Here is an 18,751-nt window from a genome sequence, read left to right as displayed (position 1 = left end):
GTAAGGCAGTGCGATACTCTGTGATTAACATCCACTCGTTGCAAATTACACTGATACAAACTGACATAATAAACCACATGTGTTTGAGATTAAATTGTAGTTAGTTTTTTTTTTTTTTTGTCCTCAAGGGGATAATTGTTTTCACACAGTCATGTCAAATTGGTTTCAGGGCAGCATACATTTGAAAAGACACAACACAGTGTAGCAACACTGTGAGGCACACAGATAACAAATAAACTATTTTCCCACATATAGAACGGATAAACTCCCTGCCCAGAATTTACCACAGAAAAACATGTAGACAGAAATAAACATGACATGGACAATACACAGTGATGAAGGATCTCCATGTTTTTTGAGTTCTATGATAGCTGAGGGGACAAAACTTCTTTTAAAATGGGCTTTTCTCCAGTCTAGTACCCTATATCTGCGGCCAGAGGGGAGTAATTCAAAGAAGTGGTTAAGGGGGTGTTCAGGGCGGCTGACTATTACACGTGCTTGGCGTGCAATAGCAAGGTCATATGGCTCTGACAGGCTGGGGTTGGGGAGGGTGATTATCTTGGATGCTATGCGTGGGATTTTGAGGAGTCTGTTTTTGCTGGTAACAGTGAGCAGGGTGAAGAAGCAGGGGAAACAGGACATTAGGATGGGTTGGATGATGCTTTTGTAGAGGAGTAAGAGGAGGGGTGGGGGCCACAGACAGGGATTTCAGTTTGCGTATGACATAAAGCCTTTTATGTGCACGATTGTGTGTGGTAATGACATGTTCGTTGAAGTTGAGTTTGTTATGTGTGGTGAGCCCTAGGTATTTAAAACTGTTGACTAGTTCAACTTGTTGTCCTTTGATTAATGTGCAATTGAGTGAAGGAGGTGTCTTGGATGTGTGTATGACCATTTCCTTAGTTTTGTCAGTGTTTAACTGGAGATAGTTGTCCGTGCACCACTGTGGAAACTATGTGATTGACTGTTGGTATGCTGTGATGGAATTGTTGTCACTGAGTAGACCTACGATGGCTGTGTCCAAGGCCGCCTTAATGCACGGGCTTGGCTGGGCTGAAGCCCCAGGGCCTACGCCGATCGGGGGGCCTATCATGAGCTGCAGTAAAAAAAAAAAACTGCAGCTCATGAATATGAATATGTGAATATGGAGTGGAATAATGTCCAGATGTTGGACATTATTCAACATCTGGACATTAGTCGACGAACAGGACTGATGCAAAGTTCTTTGGTTTCTGGAGATGGTGGAGGAGGAAGTGGAGGAGGCATGCCACTCCGTCCTCCTCATGAGTCATCTAAAGCTAATCCACATGAAGAGATCCTTTCCTCTTTGTCCTGCCCCCTAATAACATAATAAATACATTAAGTTTGGTGCCTTTCTGCCTGGCCTCCTGATGACTGCAATGATTGCATGCCTTGTGCAACGTATCGCATTCGGTCCATTACTGTAAACGCAAGTGTCAACAGTTACTGTTGACACTTTGTTTGATGCGTCTCAAAACAAAACAACTAAAGATTGCGCAGAGTCATACCAGTTTGAGTGAGGCAGTTTCGTCGTCCATCTCCTGGGCGTTCTGACTGCTCTGCCCGTGCCTCTCAGGAATTCGGGGTCGAAGTGGAGCGCGTCCCCACTTCCTGTCTGATGAAAGTGGTAGACAGCTGTGTCCGGAACGATGACATGACCTTCCTCCACTCCTATGACGACCTCGACCTCATCGCCGGCCACGCCAGGTACACACACCCACAGGAAATGATGGACTATGGGGGGGCCCTTCCCTTAATGTGGTTGATAGGGGGCTGATATGTGGGTGATATGGGGTTGATACAGGGGTGATACGGTGGTGATATGGGAGTGATACAGGGATGATACGGTGGTGATATGAGAGTGATATGTGAGTGATACAGGGGTGATATGTGGGTAATATGGGGCCGATATGCAAGTGATATAGTGGTGATACGGGTTGATATGTGGGTGATACAGTGATGATACGGGGGTGATATGTGGGTGATACGGGGGTGATATGTGGGAAGGGTTAGGGTCACTCACATTACTTTTGATATGGTGGTGATAGGGGGGTCATGTGTGGCTGATAGGGGGGTGATATGTTGTATCATCCAAGCATGAATTGATCATGCTGTCTTTAATGAATGGTTGGATTAAGGGACGGAACGGAAGGTGAGATAGATGAAAAGATGAATGAAAGATGAAGGATTAATGGATGGTGAGAGGTCATAGGTCAGTACCTCAGCCCCAATGTGAGGCTGTCCGTTGACCCCCCCTGCTCTCTGTGGACCCCCTGCTGTCCTCTGACCCCCTGCTGTTGGGACCCCCAGCCTGGGCCTGGAGGTGCTGGAGGCAGTCCCGGACCCCGACGTGGTGGTGGTCTGCTGCGGGGGAGGGGGGCTCCTGGCCGGGGTGGCGGCGGCCCTCAGACTCTCAGGGTCGTCCAGGACCAGGATCTACGGCGTGGAGCCGGAGGGGGGTAGGACCAGTAGCACCAGTATAACTACAACCAGTACAACCAGTAGGACCAGTTGTCCCAGTATATCGATACTAGACCAATACAACCAGCATGACTTATATTCCAGACCAGTATAACACAACTCTGTACCAGACCAGTTTAACCAGTAGGGCTTTCCCAAACCAGTATAACTCCACTCTCTACTAGACCACTACGACCAGTGTAACCAGTAGGACTTTCCCTGACCAGTGGGAGCAGTTGCCGCAGCATAACTCTCCCTTCTGTCCCCAGCCTGCACCATGTACCAGAGCTTCTTGGAGGAGAGGCCTGTTGCCATGGAAACCAAGAGCATCGCCTCGGGCCTGGCCCCGCCATCTGCAGGTAAGGTCGTCGCTCACCTTCAACCCTCAGAGCCTTAGCCTAGCCTTAGACCCTAACCCTAGACTCTGACCTCTGACCCTAAACCCTACCTAAACCCCTGACCCTAAACTTAAGATAAGAGGCAGCAGAGAGAGAGGTCATGTTTCCCGAAGTTCCGCTAGGCATTGGAAAAAACTACTTAATTCATCGTTCAGATCTACTTTATCTTATTTTATTTCATGATCATAATACCTAACAATATATAGTTTGTTTCCGTCGTCAACAATACATTTTGGCACTTTTTATGACTCCCGGATCAGACCGCAGAAAAAGCCTGGGACTTTCCTATCGCCAACATGCCTCTGTACTCGGATATCTCAGGCACGGAGACTGGGAAATGCACAGACTGCACCAAACTGCAACAGAGAGTGGCTTTATTTGAAACGAGACTAGCAGCATTAGAAAAAAGCAAAGGACTCCTCCAGGATACAGTGCCGATGGGTGAGTTTGCTGAGCTCACTCAGATACAGCAAGATGATCAAAGCTACACTGTATCCTTCCCGAAGCTGGACAAGAGAGAGACAGTTCCAGCTGCGTCTCACTGGCACAGAGTCGGCGCTAAGCCAAAACAACATACCAAAGTGAATCAACAAGTTCACTCAACGCCAAATGCTACCCAAAGCTAAAGTTACATGTATCAGCCGGATTAGCCCGTCACTGAAATTAACCCTGCCACTGAAGAACCGGTTCCTGCCACTTCAAGAGCCCACGAACGCGCCTGCCACCCATGCACCCCTGAGCCCCGAGATGCGTCTGGACGGACAGTGCGGACAGAGACGGAACAAGAACCAGTCGCCATGGAGGCGAGCTGCGCATGCCTCGGCCACCTGTGCACCCCTGACCCCTGAATTGTGTCCGGACAAACGGTACGGACAGAGATGGAACCAGTCGCCACGGAGGCGGGCTGCGCATGTGTCTGCCACCGTCCAACAAGGGCCCATCTCAGAGAAAGCAGATGAACCAGACACTCTGATTATAGGAGACTCAACCATCAAGGATATAACCGGTAAGAAGATCAAAACATGCAACTTCCCATATGGAATGGTTAGTGACATCAACCATAAACTAGCCAAAATCATATTGGAAAACCCCAAAATCTCAGATTTTTGTGCATGCAGGATTTAATGATATTCAAAGAGAACAGTCAGAACTTCTGAAGAGGGATTACACTGATCTATTGGATACACTGGACAAAATACACATTAAGTCATTCATCAGTGGACCCATACCAGCAGTTGACAGGGGAATAAACAGATTCAGTCGTCTACTTGCACTGAATACACGGCTTTCCAGAGTCTGCAATGAAAGAGGAAGGGACAATTTCAACTTATTCTGGGGGCGCAAATATCTTTTCAGAGCAGATGGCCTACACCCAAACAGGTTAGGCTCAAAACTGTTGAGGGACAATCTTCTCTTCTCGCTTTCCCACAAATCTCCATGGTCTGACGCACAGGCCACAGACAGAGCACAAGTTGAGAAGAAGCGAGACTACAGCCTCCCCCACACATCTACTGCCAATATCTGCCACGCAGATAGCAGACAGACCAAAGACCTTGAAGAGAGACAACATCCCGCCCGACGCCATCAAACTGTGCCTTCCCCCATCGCTGATGCTGGCTTGGCGAGGAACGGCCACCCCCCTCCTCTGCATTCCCCCATCGACGATGACCTCCAGCCTCATCTCTCCCATAGCCACAACAACAACTCCAGCCCCAATGTCTCCTCCTCATTTTCCAGCCGAATTTAAGAAACTGGAATATGTTGGCATCAAACTTGCATCTGTGTCAATGATAGCATCGCCACGTCATGGCCACAGGCTGATAACACCCAAAAGGATGGCGCCCCAGCCCCCCCCCCCCTGTACTGATAGTAGTCCTGAGTATTACTGAGACAAAAAAGGGTTCAGCCGTAGACACAGTATAAAGAAAGTTTCACATAATCTGCAGAACCCAAGGTTGCCTACGTCAAAGCAGGGCAACTTTTGCATTCATGCTGTAATCACTAAGAGAGTAAACAAAGGGAAACTTAGACACACTGCTAACCTCACAAATCTCATATCTATTGCCTCCAAACCAAAAACAACCTTAAAGCCTATCAACAACACCATCAGGATGGCTCTACTTAATGTGAGGTCTCTTGATAACAAATAATTTTTAGTTAATGATTTTATTACCACTTCCAAACTGGATTTTATGTTTTTAACTGAAACATGGCTGGAACAAATTAACAGTGCAACCATTCTGAGAGACAGCTCCTCCCAACTATAACTTTTTTGATGCATGTAGATCTGGAAAAAGAGGTGGAGGGGTTGCTGCTATATTTAAAAATGTATTTCAGGGGAAACAGATGTTATTTGGTGATTTTCCATCGTTCGAATACCTTAGTGCTGTATTGAAATGCTCCCCCAGAGTTCTCCTATTAATTATTTACACGCCACCCATATATTCTGCAAATTTTTGTGTGCAAAAAAACCTTTTACCATTTTGGACACATTTGAACTGTCTCAACATGTGAAAGAGGCTACTCATTGTAAGGGGCACACTCTAGACCTGGTTATCACAAAGGGCCTCAATGTTTTTGATCTCTCTGTGACTGATCCTTCCTTGTCTGACCACTTTTGTGTTTTCTTTAACATATCTTTTATTCCCGACATACAGACAAAATCAAACAGTCAAAAAACGGTATATCAATGAAGATTCTAATGTACTTTTTAAAAAGGCCATCTCCTCGCTACCACCTCTAAACCCATGTTCTGCTGATGATCTTGTAGAAAACATTAATTTGAAAATTTTGAAAGTCCATAGATGTCATTGCACCTTATAAGGTTAAAAACGATTTCTGGAAAGCAAAAGGCACCCTGGAGAAAAGCTGCTTCTGTAACAGCACAGAAAAAAGAATGCAGGAAGGTTGAACGCATCTGGCGTAAAACAAAACTTCATATTCACCATGATATCTATAAAGAGAGCCTCCGTGCCTACAATTTAGACTTAAAAAATGCTAGAGAAACATTTTTCTCCAATATCATTAAAACCAACACTAATAATGCAAAAACCCTATTTGCAACTGTTGACAGACTGACCAACCCCCCAACACAAATTCCACCTGATCTCCATTCCACGCAGAAATGCAATGAGTTTGCAGCTTTTTATACTGATAAAATTGAAGGTATCAGACGCGTCATCAATATCTCCACTTTGAACAAAAATGTTGGACTACCACCCTGTTCAGGCAAAAGTGACGTGGCAAGGATGGCATGCTTTAATGTTATAGACTCTCAAAATCTTGTGGAAACTGTGACACAACTAAAGCCATCCACCTGTTGCCTTGATACTATACCTACCAACCTCTTTAAGAATGTTTTCGACTGCCTAGCAGTAGACATATTGCAGATAGTTAACAACTCTCTCCAGTCAGGCAATTTCCCAAAAGCTTTGAAAACTGCAGTTATTAAAACCCTTTAAAAAAGCGGAGCCTAGATGCCTCTATTATTAACAACTACAGACCAATATCAAATCTACCCTTCATAAGTAAAATCATTGAGAAAGTTGTCCTCCAGCAACTTAATCACTTCCTGGCATCAACTGGTTGCTATAACACCTTCCAATCAGGATTTCGACCCCTGCACAGCACTGAGACCGCCCTTATTAAAGTTGTAAACGACATCCGTCTTAACACAGACTCTGGCAAAACCTCAATACTAATGCTACTTGACCTCAGTGCTGCATTCGACACTGTAGACCATACATTACTTCAGGACAGGTTAGAAAACTGGGTGGGGCTTTCAGGCACCGTCTTAAATTGGTTCATGTCCTACCTACAAAATAGGAACTACTTTGTTTCCATTGGCAAATTTGTATCAGAATCAACCAACGTGACATGTGGAGTCCCACAAAGTTCAATCTTAGGAGCCTCTTTATCCAACATCTACATGCTCCCACTAGGGCAAATCATGCAAAATAACAATATTGACCATCATTGCTATGCTGATGACACGCAAATCTATGTATCGCTATCACCAAATGACTATCGGCCCATAGATCTGCTGTGCCAGTGCATTGAGCAAGTGAAAGAATGGATGTGCCGAAATTTCCTTCAACTAAATGAGGACAAAACAGAGATAATTGTATTTGGTTCTAAAACGGAAAGGCTTAAAGTAACCCAACGCCTTCACTCTCTGTCCCTGAAAACCTCAATCAAAGCCAGAAATCTAGGGGTTATCATGGATTCTGATTTACATTGACACTCACATCAAATCAGTTACAAAATCGGCATATTATCACCTTAAAAATGTAGCAAGACTTAGAGGGCTCATGTCCACCGAAGACTTACAAAAACTTGTACATGCCATTATCACTAGTAAGCTTGATTACTGCAATGGTCTCCTTACAGGTCTCCCAAAACAAACTCTGAGGAAGCTTCAGCTTGTTCAGAATGCTGCTGCTAGAGTTCTAACGAAGACTAAAACATTTTATCATATTACACCAATTCTGAAATCGTTACATTGGCTTCCTGTAGGTCAGAGAATTGATTTTAAAATCATGTTGCTAACCTATAAATCCCTACATGGTTTAGGCCCAAAATATTTAACTGATATGCTTCCACTACATCAGCCTTCTAGACCACTAAGATCCTCTGAGACCAATCGCTTAATTATCCCCAGAGTAAACGCAAAACATGGGAAAGCAGGATTTAGTTACAATGCAACAAATAGCTGGAATAAACTCCCAGAGGATTTAAGACTTGCCCCAACTCTGAGCACCTTTAAAACAAGACTGAAGACTTTTATGTTTGCTATAGCTTCCTGCTAAATCTTAAATACATTGCACTTTCTAAAAAGCTTTTTTGCCTTTATTTTCTATTTTAATTCTAAAATGCCTTTTTAACTTTCTATTTTACCCATTTCTTTGCATGTTTTTCTTTTACTTATCTATTATTTTATTTTATTATATGACAATGTTTATATGTGAAGCACTTTGAGTCTGCCTTGTGTATGAAAAGTGCTATATAAATAAAGTTGCCTTGCCTTGCCTAACCTTAGACTGTAGACTCTGACCTTAGTGCTCTGTCTGACCCTAAAACCTAAACTCTGACCCTAAATCCTAACCGTAGACGGTAGACTCCGAACCGTGTCATCTGAATACTTGGAGGAAAGGTTGTTCAAATTCTAAAAATGTTTAGGAAAGGTGCCTCGATGCAACCTTCAACCCACCTTTATCATAGGTTACTCCTGACCAACATTTACGAAAGGAAAGGAGATATTTGTTACCCATAATCCTTTACGGCGGCAATACTTAAAGCAACAGGACGCCGACGAAGTTTACGACTACGCGAAGACGCATGAGAGACGCGGTAAAGCAGAATAAGAGAAGACCCTGAACCTCATCATTAGCACCCTTAGATCATGACCCTTGACCTTTGACCCCGGCCTTCCCCCCTTCGCTCCCCAGGCAGTCTCCCCTACCAGCTGTGTCGGCGCCACGTGGATCAGATCGTGCTGGTGAGCGACGAGGAGATCAGGGCGGCCGTGTCGGCGCTCTACCGCTCGGGTCTGGTGGTGGAGCCGTCCGGCGCCGCCACCTTCGCCGCCGTCCTCGCCGGGGACCGGATCCCGGACCTGGCTGGCCGGAGCGTGGTGTGCATCCTGAGCGGAGGCAACATGGGGAAGGACGAGCTGGCCCGCTTCCCCGACTGAGAGGAGAGACTCCCTCGCCAACCTCGCTTACATCTACATTCAGGGCATTTAGCAGACGCTTTTATCCAAAGCTACACACACACACACACACACAAGTACATTTGTAAGAAACAACATAACGCCGTCGGTGCAGTCAGGATGTTCATAGAACCAAGTGCCAAGCACTCACAATCGTTAGGTCAACCCATTCTCTGTATACGGCAAAGATAGCTAGGATAGGTTGCTACACAATGCTAAGTACTATTTTCAACTGCAAGGATTTACAACATACTCTAAGTGCATAAGCGGGCTGTGGTGGGGGTGTGGGAGGGTAAGGAGGGGGGGCTATGCAGAGTCTAGGTGAACTGAAAAAGTGAGCGTTGAGTCCTGGCATCGGCAGGGAGCTCGTTAAACCACTGCGGTGCCAAAACAGATAAGAATTGTGACTTTAATGATCGATTTCTTTAGAAGAGCAAGCAAAGGTCAAATCATCGGCTACATGGGAAAAGACAACCTCGCCCACTTCCCAGAACGAGAGGAGGCGTTTGCCAAACTATGCTTCTAGTGAAGAGTACTTCTGCTCCTGTAGGGCGGTCGCGTTTCACTGTTGATCTACTTGTGTCGCGGTTTCCACACTTCGACGACACTGCGTTTCAAGGCTCACAATCGAGAAGAGCTTCAAAGAGACGTCAGCTGGATACAGCTGTTGTGATGAGCGGGAGAAGATGAATCATATCACAAAACCATAACCACATTTCCATTTTGGATTCATATGAATAGTAGAAGTAGAGCGAGTCACAAGTATAAAAAATAAGTCAATCTTTATTTTTAAATCCATAACTGATGTTTTTATAGGTTTGTAATCAACGCTAACAAATTCAGAGAAAAGAAGGGGATTTTCATACAATTGACATTCACTGGTGGATCCCCACAAAATATGAACCCTTACCGACTGAATGAATGAAATCCGGCCACAAATTGACAACACTCCTGAGTATTTTCTTGGAACAAAGTGTTAGCGTTTCTTTCAAGAACAATTACGGCTTACTTGATTCCGTTGCAAGCCAATCATTTTATCAAAAGCCTCTCCACCGAAGCCCCCCTCCCTCCGACTACGAACACCCCCACAGGTATATAGTCCAAAACATGACCTAGAGCCTCCAAGAGGGACCGGTCCCCCCCAGAGCCGCTACATCACGTCCTTGGTGGCCATCTTGCAGACGACAGAGTCTAGCAGACCTCCCATCTTCTCTTCCTGTGGCGTGACTTTGTACAGCTGGAGACAACAGAATGAAAAGACAAGTGGGGTGATGCTGATGTACAAATCCCTATCGACAAGGAAAATTTGGTTTAGCAGAATTTAATAAAAGTGTTGCAGCTTTTGCAGATTTTAAAATGCGCTCTTCAAAATCCTTAACTAAATCAAATACAAAAATCCGGGAACGATCCAGGTAAGGACTGACAGAACACTAACAGATGATTTATTTTGCTAAACACGTGTCACGTCAACTTATGGTCAAAGTTGTGTCAGACGGGGTGACCTATGCCCTAGTGGTTTGGTTTGCATCCCAGCCCAAAAGGTTCTCGGTTCAAACCTCGATGTCTCTGGGCTACCTGTGGGTATCCTTGAGCAAGAGGCCCTAACCCAACCCCTACCTGCTCCTTAATGGCAAGCATCTGAATTAACTAAGTCGCTTTGGATGAAAGCTCAATTAATAATAGTCCTAGTATGAAACACGGGTGGATAGTCCTTGATTACATCTACTCAAGTACTTTACGATATTGAGTTACATACATACTTTATGCTACAGGGAAATTGATTCTTGTACTTCTACTCAATTCAATATTTGAGTCCGGCCCCAACTACCTGCATCCCTACATTGGCTACCTCAGAAAATACTGCCATTTGTTTTACTCAAATACTACTTGCTTAGATAAATTCATTTCCGTGTGGATTTAATTTGATCTTTCCAATCCACACAATGCGTTTGTTAACCAAATTGTGAAAGTTCATTTATTTTAAGAAGATGTGAAGGTAAGGTCATGATCGGTTGATTGTAGTGAAATGGTAGCAGTACTCAAACCTTCCTGATCTGCGTGACATCCGACAGCGTTGGAAGCTCCTCCATGGGGACCTGCTCTCCGTCCACCTTCTCCTTGATGTCCGCCAACGTCTGGCTCTCATCGCCTGTAGCGACCAGCACCACCAGCACAGAGTCATCTGCGTCCGAGATGCCGAACCTCTTGAAGGCCTCCGAGATCTGCACACAAAACCATTTCTCAAGCTTGACGTATTTGTTCTACAGACATTAAGGACTCTAGTGTGCTCTCTTAAATTGTAAATGGACCGCATTTATACAGTAATTGTAGATTACTTGGAACAGTTGGAAAATATAAGCATATTTCTTGACCATATTTTGAACAACCAACACGTAACCCACACACACACACACAGAGTATAAATACTGTCTGCTCTATTCCAACATCACCATACCGAACTGTTCCATACATGACCATAAAGCACAACTCTACATTTGAGAAGATGTGTGCAGGTACCTTGATTAAGGTTGTGGTCATGTTGAGCGATGAATTCCCTTACCTTAGTTTGTTATTGGACCCAGAGTAAAAATACTTCCAGGTATTATCGAAGCTGTTTGCCCGTATATCAATGTCAAGTACGTCACATAACGCCCATTCATTTATGAAACTTTTTATTATTGGTATTGGTGCATTCGTCAGAAGATGGGAACATGCTTGGACATTAAATATTCACAAGTGATAACATTTTATTAGTGTTATTTGAAAGTGGAAGGCCTTTTGCCCCAGACTAGATATGAAGGCACGGACGTAGTGTGTCAACATCCCTGACCGAACAGGAGGTGAGGGACCATGACCAACTCACTGCCACTTTCCCTAGCTGATATGAACACACGCACGCATCTATTCCAACATCACCATACCGAACTGTTCCATACATGACCATAAAGCACAACTCTACATTTGAGAAGATGTGTGCAGGTACCTTGATTAAGGTTGTGGTCATGTTGAGCGATGAATTCCCTTACCTTAGTTTGTTATTGGACCCAGAGTAAAAATACTTCCAGGTATTATCGAAGCTGTTTGCCCGTATATCAATGTCAAGTACGTCACATAACGCCCATTCATTTATGAAACTTTTTATTATTGGTATTGGTGCATTCGTCAGAAGATGGGAACATGCTTGGACATTAAATATTCACAAGTGATAACATTTTATTAGTGTTATTTGAAAGTGGAAGGCCTTTTGCCCCAGACTAGATATGAAGGCACGGACGTAGTGTGTCAACATCCCTGACCGAACAGGAGGTGAGGGACCATGACCAACTCACTGCCACTTTCCCTAGCTGATATGAACACACGCACGCACACACACACACACACACTTTGAGGACTCACATTATTCGTGGGCGACAGGTTGAAGATGATCTCAGAGTTCAGGCTCCTGGTCTTCATCTTCCCAATAGTCTGCAGATGAACTGCCTTGTTCGCAGCTACAATCACTTGGAAAGGGTCCACCAGCTGCCATTCAATACAAATAGAAAGTGAATGAGATGCACATGAAAACCAAAATACACACCGGCACAGTCACCCCATGCTTACCATCCTGGGGTTGATCAGGGCGGCGGTGATCTGGCCCCCCATGGCGCTTCTCCTCAGCTCTGCGGGGTTCCGGACGCATTTGAAGAGCATCAGCGTCACCGTCCGCCCTGGGAACAGCTCAAGGGGATGGGATGAGTGCATGTTTCAACCGTCGAACGGACCCGACCTAACCACGACATGTGAGGCGGAACAATAATACTGCGACACAGCTTCAATGAAACGTTCCGTTTGTTCCTTTTTTTTAATTATTACTTATACAATGTCAACAGACTCGTGATAGTTTTACCTAAATGAATTACTATGAATAAATGTAATCATCGTTATTTAATATAAATATATTGAATAGTAGGCTAAGTCTGAATGATACTCACAGGAAACTGTTTCCGCCCGGACCGTTTGTAGGAGCGGACAGGCAAACGTCAAAAAGCGCATAACTTCTGGTTGGATCCGATGGATTATAACGATAAGCTCCCATATCTGCTCTAAACTCTGACATTATCCTCCCGTACAAGGAGACAGTTATGCGGCGCAGTCACCTTCACATCACATAACGAGGTCCGCGGTCGGTAGATCGATTCCCGTTGGCCATGGAGCGGTTCGAGGGGTATGTGTTCACCGCTCTTTGCAGCACCAACCTCCTGGTCTCCTGCCTCTTGCTCTCCACGGTCACCCGGGAGCAGAGGGAGCCCTACATGGACGAGGTGTTCCACGTCCCGCAGGCCCAGAAGTACTGCCAGGGGCGGTTCAACGAGGTGAAGGACACACACACACACACACACACACACACACACACACACACACACACACACACACACACACACACACACACACACACACACACACACACACACACACACACACACACACACACACACACACACACACACACACACACACACACACAGTTGTACATGGACACAAAAATATACTGTAGATGTGTAGACACAAAAATATACTTGCGATATACATACATACACACACGCACACCAAGTCTGCTGGATTATCTTTTCAGATTGAGTGACAGATGTGCGGAGGCCTTTTGATGAATGACGGGTCATGATGGATTTACCCTTAGAGATCTCCGACTTTATGGAGGATGAAACATAAAGAGGCTTGGTCTCATTTGAATTATGGTATATTTACGTTTATTTTTAGTTGTGGCTCAGAGGCTTTTCCACGAGACAACGTTTGTACCGACATATGGTCGCGAATTATCATTTTGTAATATTAATAATAAATTAATAATAATGTAGTTTAAGTACAATTGAAGGAGCTGAGGTATACTGGCATTTCTAGTCTTGACTATATTGATTTACAAGAACATTTATGTTTTTAACAACATATGTTTTCTTGTACTTATCTATTATTTTGTTTTATTGCATGACAATGTTTATACGTGAAGCACTTTGAGTCTGCCTTGTGTATGAGTGCTATAAGTGCTCTATAAATAAAATTGCCTTGCCTTTCCTAACCATATAAACTATGTTAATATTGACAATCAGCGGTTCTAGAACACCCAGGGCGTAACAGGATGTAGAACCGTTACGCCCCCGGTTCTACATCCTGTTAGAACCGGGGTCGTAACGGTTCTAACAGGTAGAACTGTTACGCCCCCCCTGTTACGCGGGGGGGGGCACTCAATATACCAATTCCCCACACAATGTTAGGTACTTCATTGAAAACCACTTTGCGGCGCGTTTTTATTTTTTACTGCTCGTGGCGTCCCCCATGTGATTTGGCGCCCCCCATAAATATGGCACCCCGGGCGGCTACCTGGTGTGCCCGTGCCTAAAACCGCCACTGTTGACAATCAACAAATAAACTTATATCTAACACAATTCAAATCTTTAGTCCCCCTGGACGTGGCTCAGGTAGCCCCCTAGGGTGCGTGTTCCCCCCGTTTGAGAATCACTGCTCTAACTTCCAGCTTCTTCAAGGGCCTCTGATCTTGTGGTCGGATTAGGTCGCTAGTTCGATCCCCGGCACCTCCTCGCCGAGTGTCGAGGTGTCCCTTGGCGAGACGCCTCACCCTAACTGCTCCCGACGGGCTGGCTGTCGCCCTTGCGGGGTTGCCTCCGCCGTCTGTGTGTGACTGAGTGTGTGAACCACATTGGATAAAGTTCAGGCGCTAAAGGATCTTGTTTGTTCGGCAGTGGGACCCCATGATCACCACGCTGCCCGGCTTGTACCTGGTGTCGGTGGGCGTCATCAAGCCCCTGGTGTGGCTGGCGGGCCTCAGGGGGGGCGTAGTCTGCTCCACGGCCATGCTGCGCTTCGTCAACCTGCTGTTCAACGGAGGGAACCTCTACCTGCTCTACCTGCTCACCTGCAAGCTGCACCTCCGGGAGAAGGTAGGCAGCGGCCGGGGGCAGTGTCTGCTTGCTGTGGGGGGGGGGCTGAACTCAGAAGTAGAGATGTTTCAGATTCCTGACCTTGAGTATCGGCCGATACGGAGTACATACCGGTTCCTCGTAACGTCTAACAGCACTTGTTCTGCTTGAAGGGTTCTCTTACGATGACGTTTATGTATAGTCGGTTCGCTTTCGGTCTTTAAAAGATTTTTTCAGATCTCTAATTGTAATAAGACATTTGTATTCTTGTAGTTAAGCGTGAGCATCCATGTATTTCCGACTTCTAGTGGTCGAACACACATAGGTCAGAGATGACAGTTAGGGTAATTCCGACTTTCCCACTCCGACTTTCCGCAGCATAACACCATAGTGTTGGTATGCGATCGGCGCATACCAACACTATGGTGTTTTAGGCAGTATCTGAGGCATTTCCGATACTGGTATCGATATCCGAACAACTCTAGTGTGTTGTAGGGCTGGGTATTGCCAGGTACCTCACAATTCAATTCGAGTCGATTCTTTAGGTCCTGATTCGATTAAATTTCGATTTGACCTTGATCCAATTGCGATATCGATTCAATAATGCGTGCAGATGACAAAAATACCAAAATATTATTTAGAGTTAACCATTTTAAAATGAATTAACCATTTCATTGTGCTTTAACTAGCAAAAAGGGAATACACCATTGTATTGTTCCTGAGCTAAACTTGCAGCATAAAAGTAATAATCATAACATGGACAAATGTAAAAGGGCATACATTTAGGCATACTCGCTTCTAGATTACAATGACTGAGTATGCTTCCTTTTTATTATTATTATTATTATTTTTTTTATGGAAATAATAGATTAAAAGAAAATTCTGAATCGAAGTTGAATCGAGAACAAATAAATTGCAGTGCATTGATGAATCGATATTTTTACCCAGCGTGTGTTGTAGCTTATATTATTGTACATGCACACGTTCCATCTCAGTGACCCTCCCACCTTCCCTCTCTCTCCCTCCCCTGCCCCTCCAGAGTAAGAGCGCGTCGCGCCGCGTCCTCTCCGCCCTCTCCCTGTCCACCTTCCCCGTCCTCTACTTCTTCAACTTCCTGTACTACACCGACGCCGGCTCCACCTTCTTCATCCTGTTCGCCTACCTGATGACGCTTTACGGCTGCCACAAGGCCTCCGCGCTGCTCGGCGTCTGCGCCGTGCTCTTCCGCCAGACCAACGTGGTGTGGGTGGCCTTCTGCGCCGGCACGCTATTGGCCGGCCAGCTGGACGAGGCGTGGCGCACCGACGGCGCCAAGAAGAGGGACGAGCGGGCGTCGCCGGTGCCGCTCTCGCTGGCCGGCGCCCGGCGCGTGACCCGCTTCCTGCTGGACTTCCTGTTGTCCCCGCCCCGGGCCAAGGCACTGCTGCTGTTGGCGTGGCCGTATGCGGCCGCCGGCGCCAGCTTCCTGGCGTTCGTGGCGCTGAACGGCGGCATCGTGGTGGGCGACCGCTCGAGCCACGAGGCCTGCCTCAACGCCCCGCAGCTCTTCTACTTCCTGTCCTTCGCGCTCGTCTTCTCGCTGCCTGCCACCCTGTGCCGCCACCGCCTGCTGCGCTTCCTGCAGGCGCTGCGCCGCAAGCCCCTCCTCTTCCTGCTGCTGGCCGCCGCCGGGCTCCTGCTGGTCTGGAACTTCACCCACGTCCACAAGTACCTGCTGGCCGACAACCGCCACTACACCTTCTACGCGTGGCAGCGTGTGGTCCAGCGCCACCCTCTGGCGCGCTACCTGCTGGTGCCCGCCTACGTCTTCGCCGGCTGGCACTTCCTGGACGCGCTGCGCTCGCGCTCGCTCTTCTGGACGCTCGCGCTGCTGGTGTGCGTGCTGGCGGCCACCGTGCCCCAGCGGCTGCTGGAGTTCCGCTACTTCATCGTGCCGTACCTCGTGTTCCGCCTGCACATGCCGCTGCCCTCGCTGCCGCGCCTGCTGCTGGAGCTAGCCCTGCACGCCGCCGTCAACGCCGCCACGCTCTACCTCTTCCTCGCCCGCCCCTTCCTCTGGCCCGGCAGCGAGGACACGCAGAGGTTCATGTGGTGAGGAGGTCCGCCCGCCCAACAGCCCGCCCAACAGCCCGCCCAACAGCCCGCCCAACAGCCCGTCAGCCAATCGGAGGCCTCCTCTGGTACCACCTGAGCCGGTCGGGACCAATGGGGGACCGGTGCAGAGCGGGAGAACTTTGCTGCGCTGGAGCGAGAGAGAGCAGTTAGCCGTCCCTCTGAGGAGATACAGAATTGGTTTCTTTTTCTGAATGTATGATTCCTTCAATTCCGTTTTTTTTTTTTTTTTCCAAACAGCTGAGATCATGTTTCTGTTTTTTTTTTTTTTTTTTTTTACAAATAGTCTTAGAGAGTCGTCATCAGCAGGGTGAGGGGACGCGAGTCATCCCAGGTAACGTGAAGTTCACCGTGGTGGTGGGGAGGTCTGAGAACCTCGACGACGGTTCAACACTCGACATGTTCTTCAGAGCCCAAGGCCTCTGAACCACGGGGCCAGCGGACCTCACCGCCCTGTTTGGTGGGGGTCAGCCTGCCACTCAGCCTCACAGGAGGAAGAGATGGGGGAAGAACAGGTCTGTCTGCAGCAGTGTTTACACCAGGCCCCCGGTTTGGAACGCACGCATATTGTGCGCGCATTCCTCAAAGTGCAAAAGGATGTCATCTCTTTCCAAGAGCTTTCCCTTGTGCACACACACACACACACACACACACACACACACACACACACACACACACACACACACACACACACACACACACACACACACACACACACACACACACACACACACACACACACACACACACCTCTGAGTTAGTTTTTCTTTCATGAGGTTCGTCGTGGATTAGCTTGTTTTCTTACCGGTGTTCTGATGTCGCATCCTGCTGTGTTGACGCAACATTAAAGGCTGAACACGAGCCGTCATGAGCCAACATGAATCCTTTGTTTCAGTGCTTTTCAGTGTCTAGAAATCAGTCTCTAAATTGTAACTTTCACATGTTTTTGTTTACTGTGATCAGTCAGCCCATCAGTGTTTACTGTAATATCTGTAGATTTTGTTGTGAATTGTTTTGTTTTCTTTGAAATTGGTGAGTAAATAATCATTTTCTAAGAACCCTAGTTGATCATAGTTTTGAAATGTTGGCATCTCAACAATTGAGATTAGATGTGCAGTGAACTGCTGAAGAAGCGGGACATTTTCATTCCGCACCCTCGTTGGTAATTAAATTACTTTGCGTTTGACGTAATTTTCCAATAGAAACGTGGTTTATTTAGTTGTGATTGTTCCCCTAAACCTGTCGACTTTTTGTCACGTCTGTCTTCATGTATGTGCTACATCGCCTGTGAACACATTAAAAGTTCTAGAAAACAAAAAGTTGTTAAAGTTGTTACCTAAGACAACAGAGCCTTTTTTTTTTCTTTTTTTTGGTCTTGGCGTTTCAAGACTCAAGACTGTTTGTTATAAAGTCCTTCATAAACGTACTGGCCACACATTTGATCAACCGAATGACGGTTTAGAAAATGACTAACCGAATTATAGTATGCTGTTCCTTATTGACTCTAAGGTTGGTTATCTTTTGGCGTGTATTTTATACTTATTTGTAGGTTATAAATTTAGTGTAATCGCTTGCGATGGAGATAATGGGTGTACCTCCACTCAGACTCCAATAGGGGGCGACAGAATATCGTTAAGGGTCCTGGAGGCATCACAAAATACCAATAAACCATTACAGCAGTCAAGTCTTACTGCTGAAGTCAAGGAAAATCCGCGTGTCCGTCCAGAGGGACAGAATTAAAAGTAAGCACTAATAGGGGGAAGAAAGAAATCGGCCCTATCTGAAAGATCAGGATCATTAGAGGTGAACTCTGCTCCTCTTTTCCCACGCACCACGGGTAATTAAGTTGCACCGAGACCACCGTGTTTGTGTGAGCGTGAGAGAGTGCACTTCAAAAGGTCCCTCGACACCAATCCCACAAAATTTACTCTTTTATGCCAACATAGGCCAACAACTCCGAGATAGAAACATACAAAAACAAACGTCTCCTAAGCTGTAGATGCTCAAAGTCACTACGAAGTGAGGACCAATCAGTTCCCCAGCCTTCACCGACCACACTGTAGCGCAGTGCTGCCCCCTAGTGGGGCCGCACTGCGCTCAGCCCCTTGCTCCTCAGACGA

The 18,751-nt window shown here is 46.4% G+C and overlaps 3 protein-coding genes across 5 annotated transcripts in view; 2 read left to right on the top strand and 1 right to left on the bottom strand.

Annotated features, from left to right (window-relative positions):
* Positions 1-11,800, top strand: part of srr (serine racemase) — a 133,940-nt gene extending 122,140 nt beyond the window's left edge. For all 3 annotated transcript variants that reach the window (XM_030341930.1, XM_030341931.1, XM_030341932.1), the window contains 4 exons: positions 1,598-1,728; positions 2,332-2,480; positions 2,751-2,840; positions 8,327-11,800. In XM_030341930.1, the coding sequence (XP_030197790.1) occupies positions 1,598-1,728; positions 2,332-2,480; positions 2,751-2,840; positions 8,327-8,571 (615 nt within the window). In that variant the 3' untranslated portion in view covers positions 8,572-11,800. The remainder of the gene's footprint in view (positions 1-1,597; positions 1,729-2,331; positions 2,481-2,750; positions 2,841-8,326) is intronic.
* tprkb (Tp53rk binding protein) lies at positions 9,353-12,482 on the bottom strand. Its single transcript, XM_030341935.1, has 4 exons — positions 12,190-12,482; positions 11,986-12,108; positions 10,635-10,811; positions 9,353-9,826 (listed from the first exon to the last, which is right to left on the bottom strand). Exons 1-4 carry the CDS (start codon positions 12,328-12,330, stop codon positions 9,740-9,742), a joined length of 528 nt encoding a protein of 175 aa, XP_030197795.1. The 5' UTR covers positions 12,331-12,482; the 3' UTR covers positions 9,353-9,739.
* A 105-nt stretch (positions 12,483-12,587) lies between these two features.
* alg10 (ALG10 alpha-1,2-mannosyltransferase) lies at positions 12,588-17,950 on the top strand. Its single transcript, XM_030341926.1, has 3 exons — positions 12,588-12,941; positions 14,343-14,540; positions 15,559-17,950. The coding sequence occupies exons 1-3, from the start codon at positions 12,777-12,779 to the stop codon at positions 16,612-16,614; spliced, it is 1,419 nt and encodes a 472-aa protein (XP_030197786.1). The 5' UTR covers positions 12,588-12,776; the 3' UTR covers positions 16,615-17,950.
* The last annotated feature ends 801 nt before the right edge of the window (positions 17,951-18,751 follow it).

The sequence above is a fragment of the Gadus morhua genome, chromosome 19, assembly GCF_902167405.1.
Source record: "Gadus morhua chromosome 19, gadMor3.0, whole genome shotgun sequence".
NCBI classification, from domain to species: Eukaryota; Metazoa; Chordata; class Actinopteri; order Gadiformes; family Gadidae; genus Gadus; species Gadus morhua.
The sequence above is the reverse complement of the archived record's forward strand: the minus strand, read 5'-3'. Positions and strand labels throughout refer to the sequence as shown.

Bases quoted from the DNA above. Each gene is read 5' to 3' on its own strand.
- tprkb (XM_030341935.1), bottom strand. From the start codon at position 12,330: ATGCACTCATCCCATCCCCTTGAGCTGTTCCCAGGGCGGACGGTGACG. The intron at 10,812-11,985 runs GTGAGTCCTCAA...TTTTGTGTGCAG, and splicing joins ACCTGTCGCCCACGAATAAT to ATCTCGGAGGCCTTCAAGAG. The intron at 9,827-10,634 runs GTTTGAGTACTG...TGTTGTCTCCAG, and splicing joins ATGTCACGCAGATCAGGAAG to CTGTACAAAGTCACGCCACA.
- alg10 (XM_030341926.1), top strand. From the start codon at position 12,777: ATGGAGCGGTTCGAGGGGTATGTGTTCACCGCTCTTTGCAGCACCAAC. The intron at 12,942-14,342 runs GTGAAGGACACA...TTTGTTCGGCAG, and splicing joins GCCAGGGGCGGTTCAACGAG to TGGGACCCCATGATCACCAC. The intron at 14,541-15,558 runs GTAGGCAGCGGC...CTGCCCCTCCAG, and splicing joins AGCTGCACCTCCGGGAGAAG to AGTAAGAGCGCGTCGCGCCG.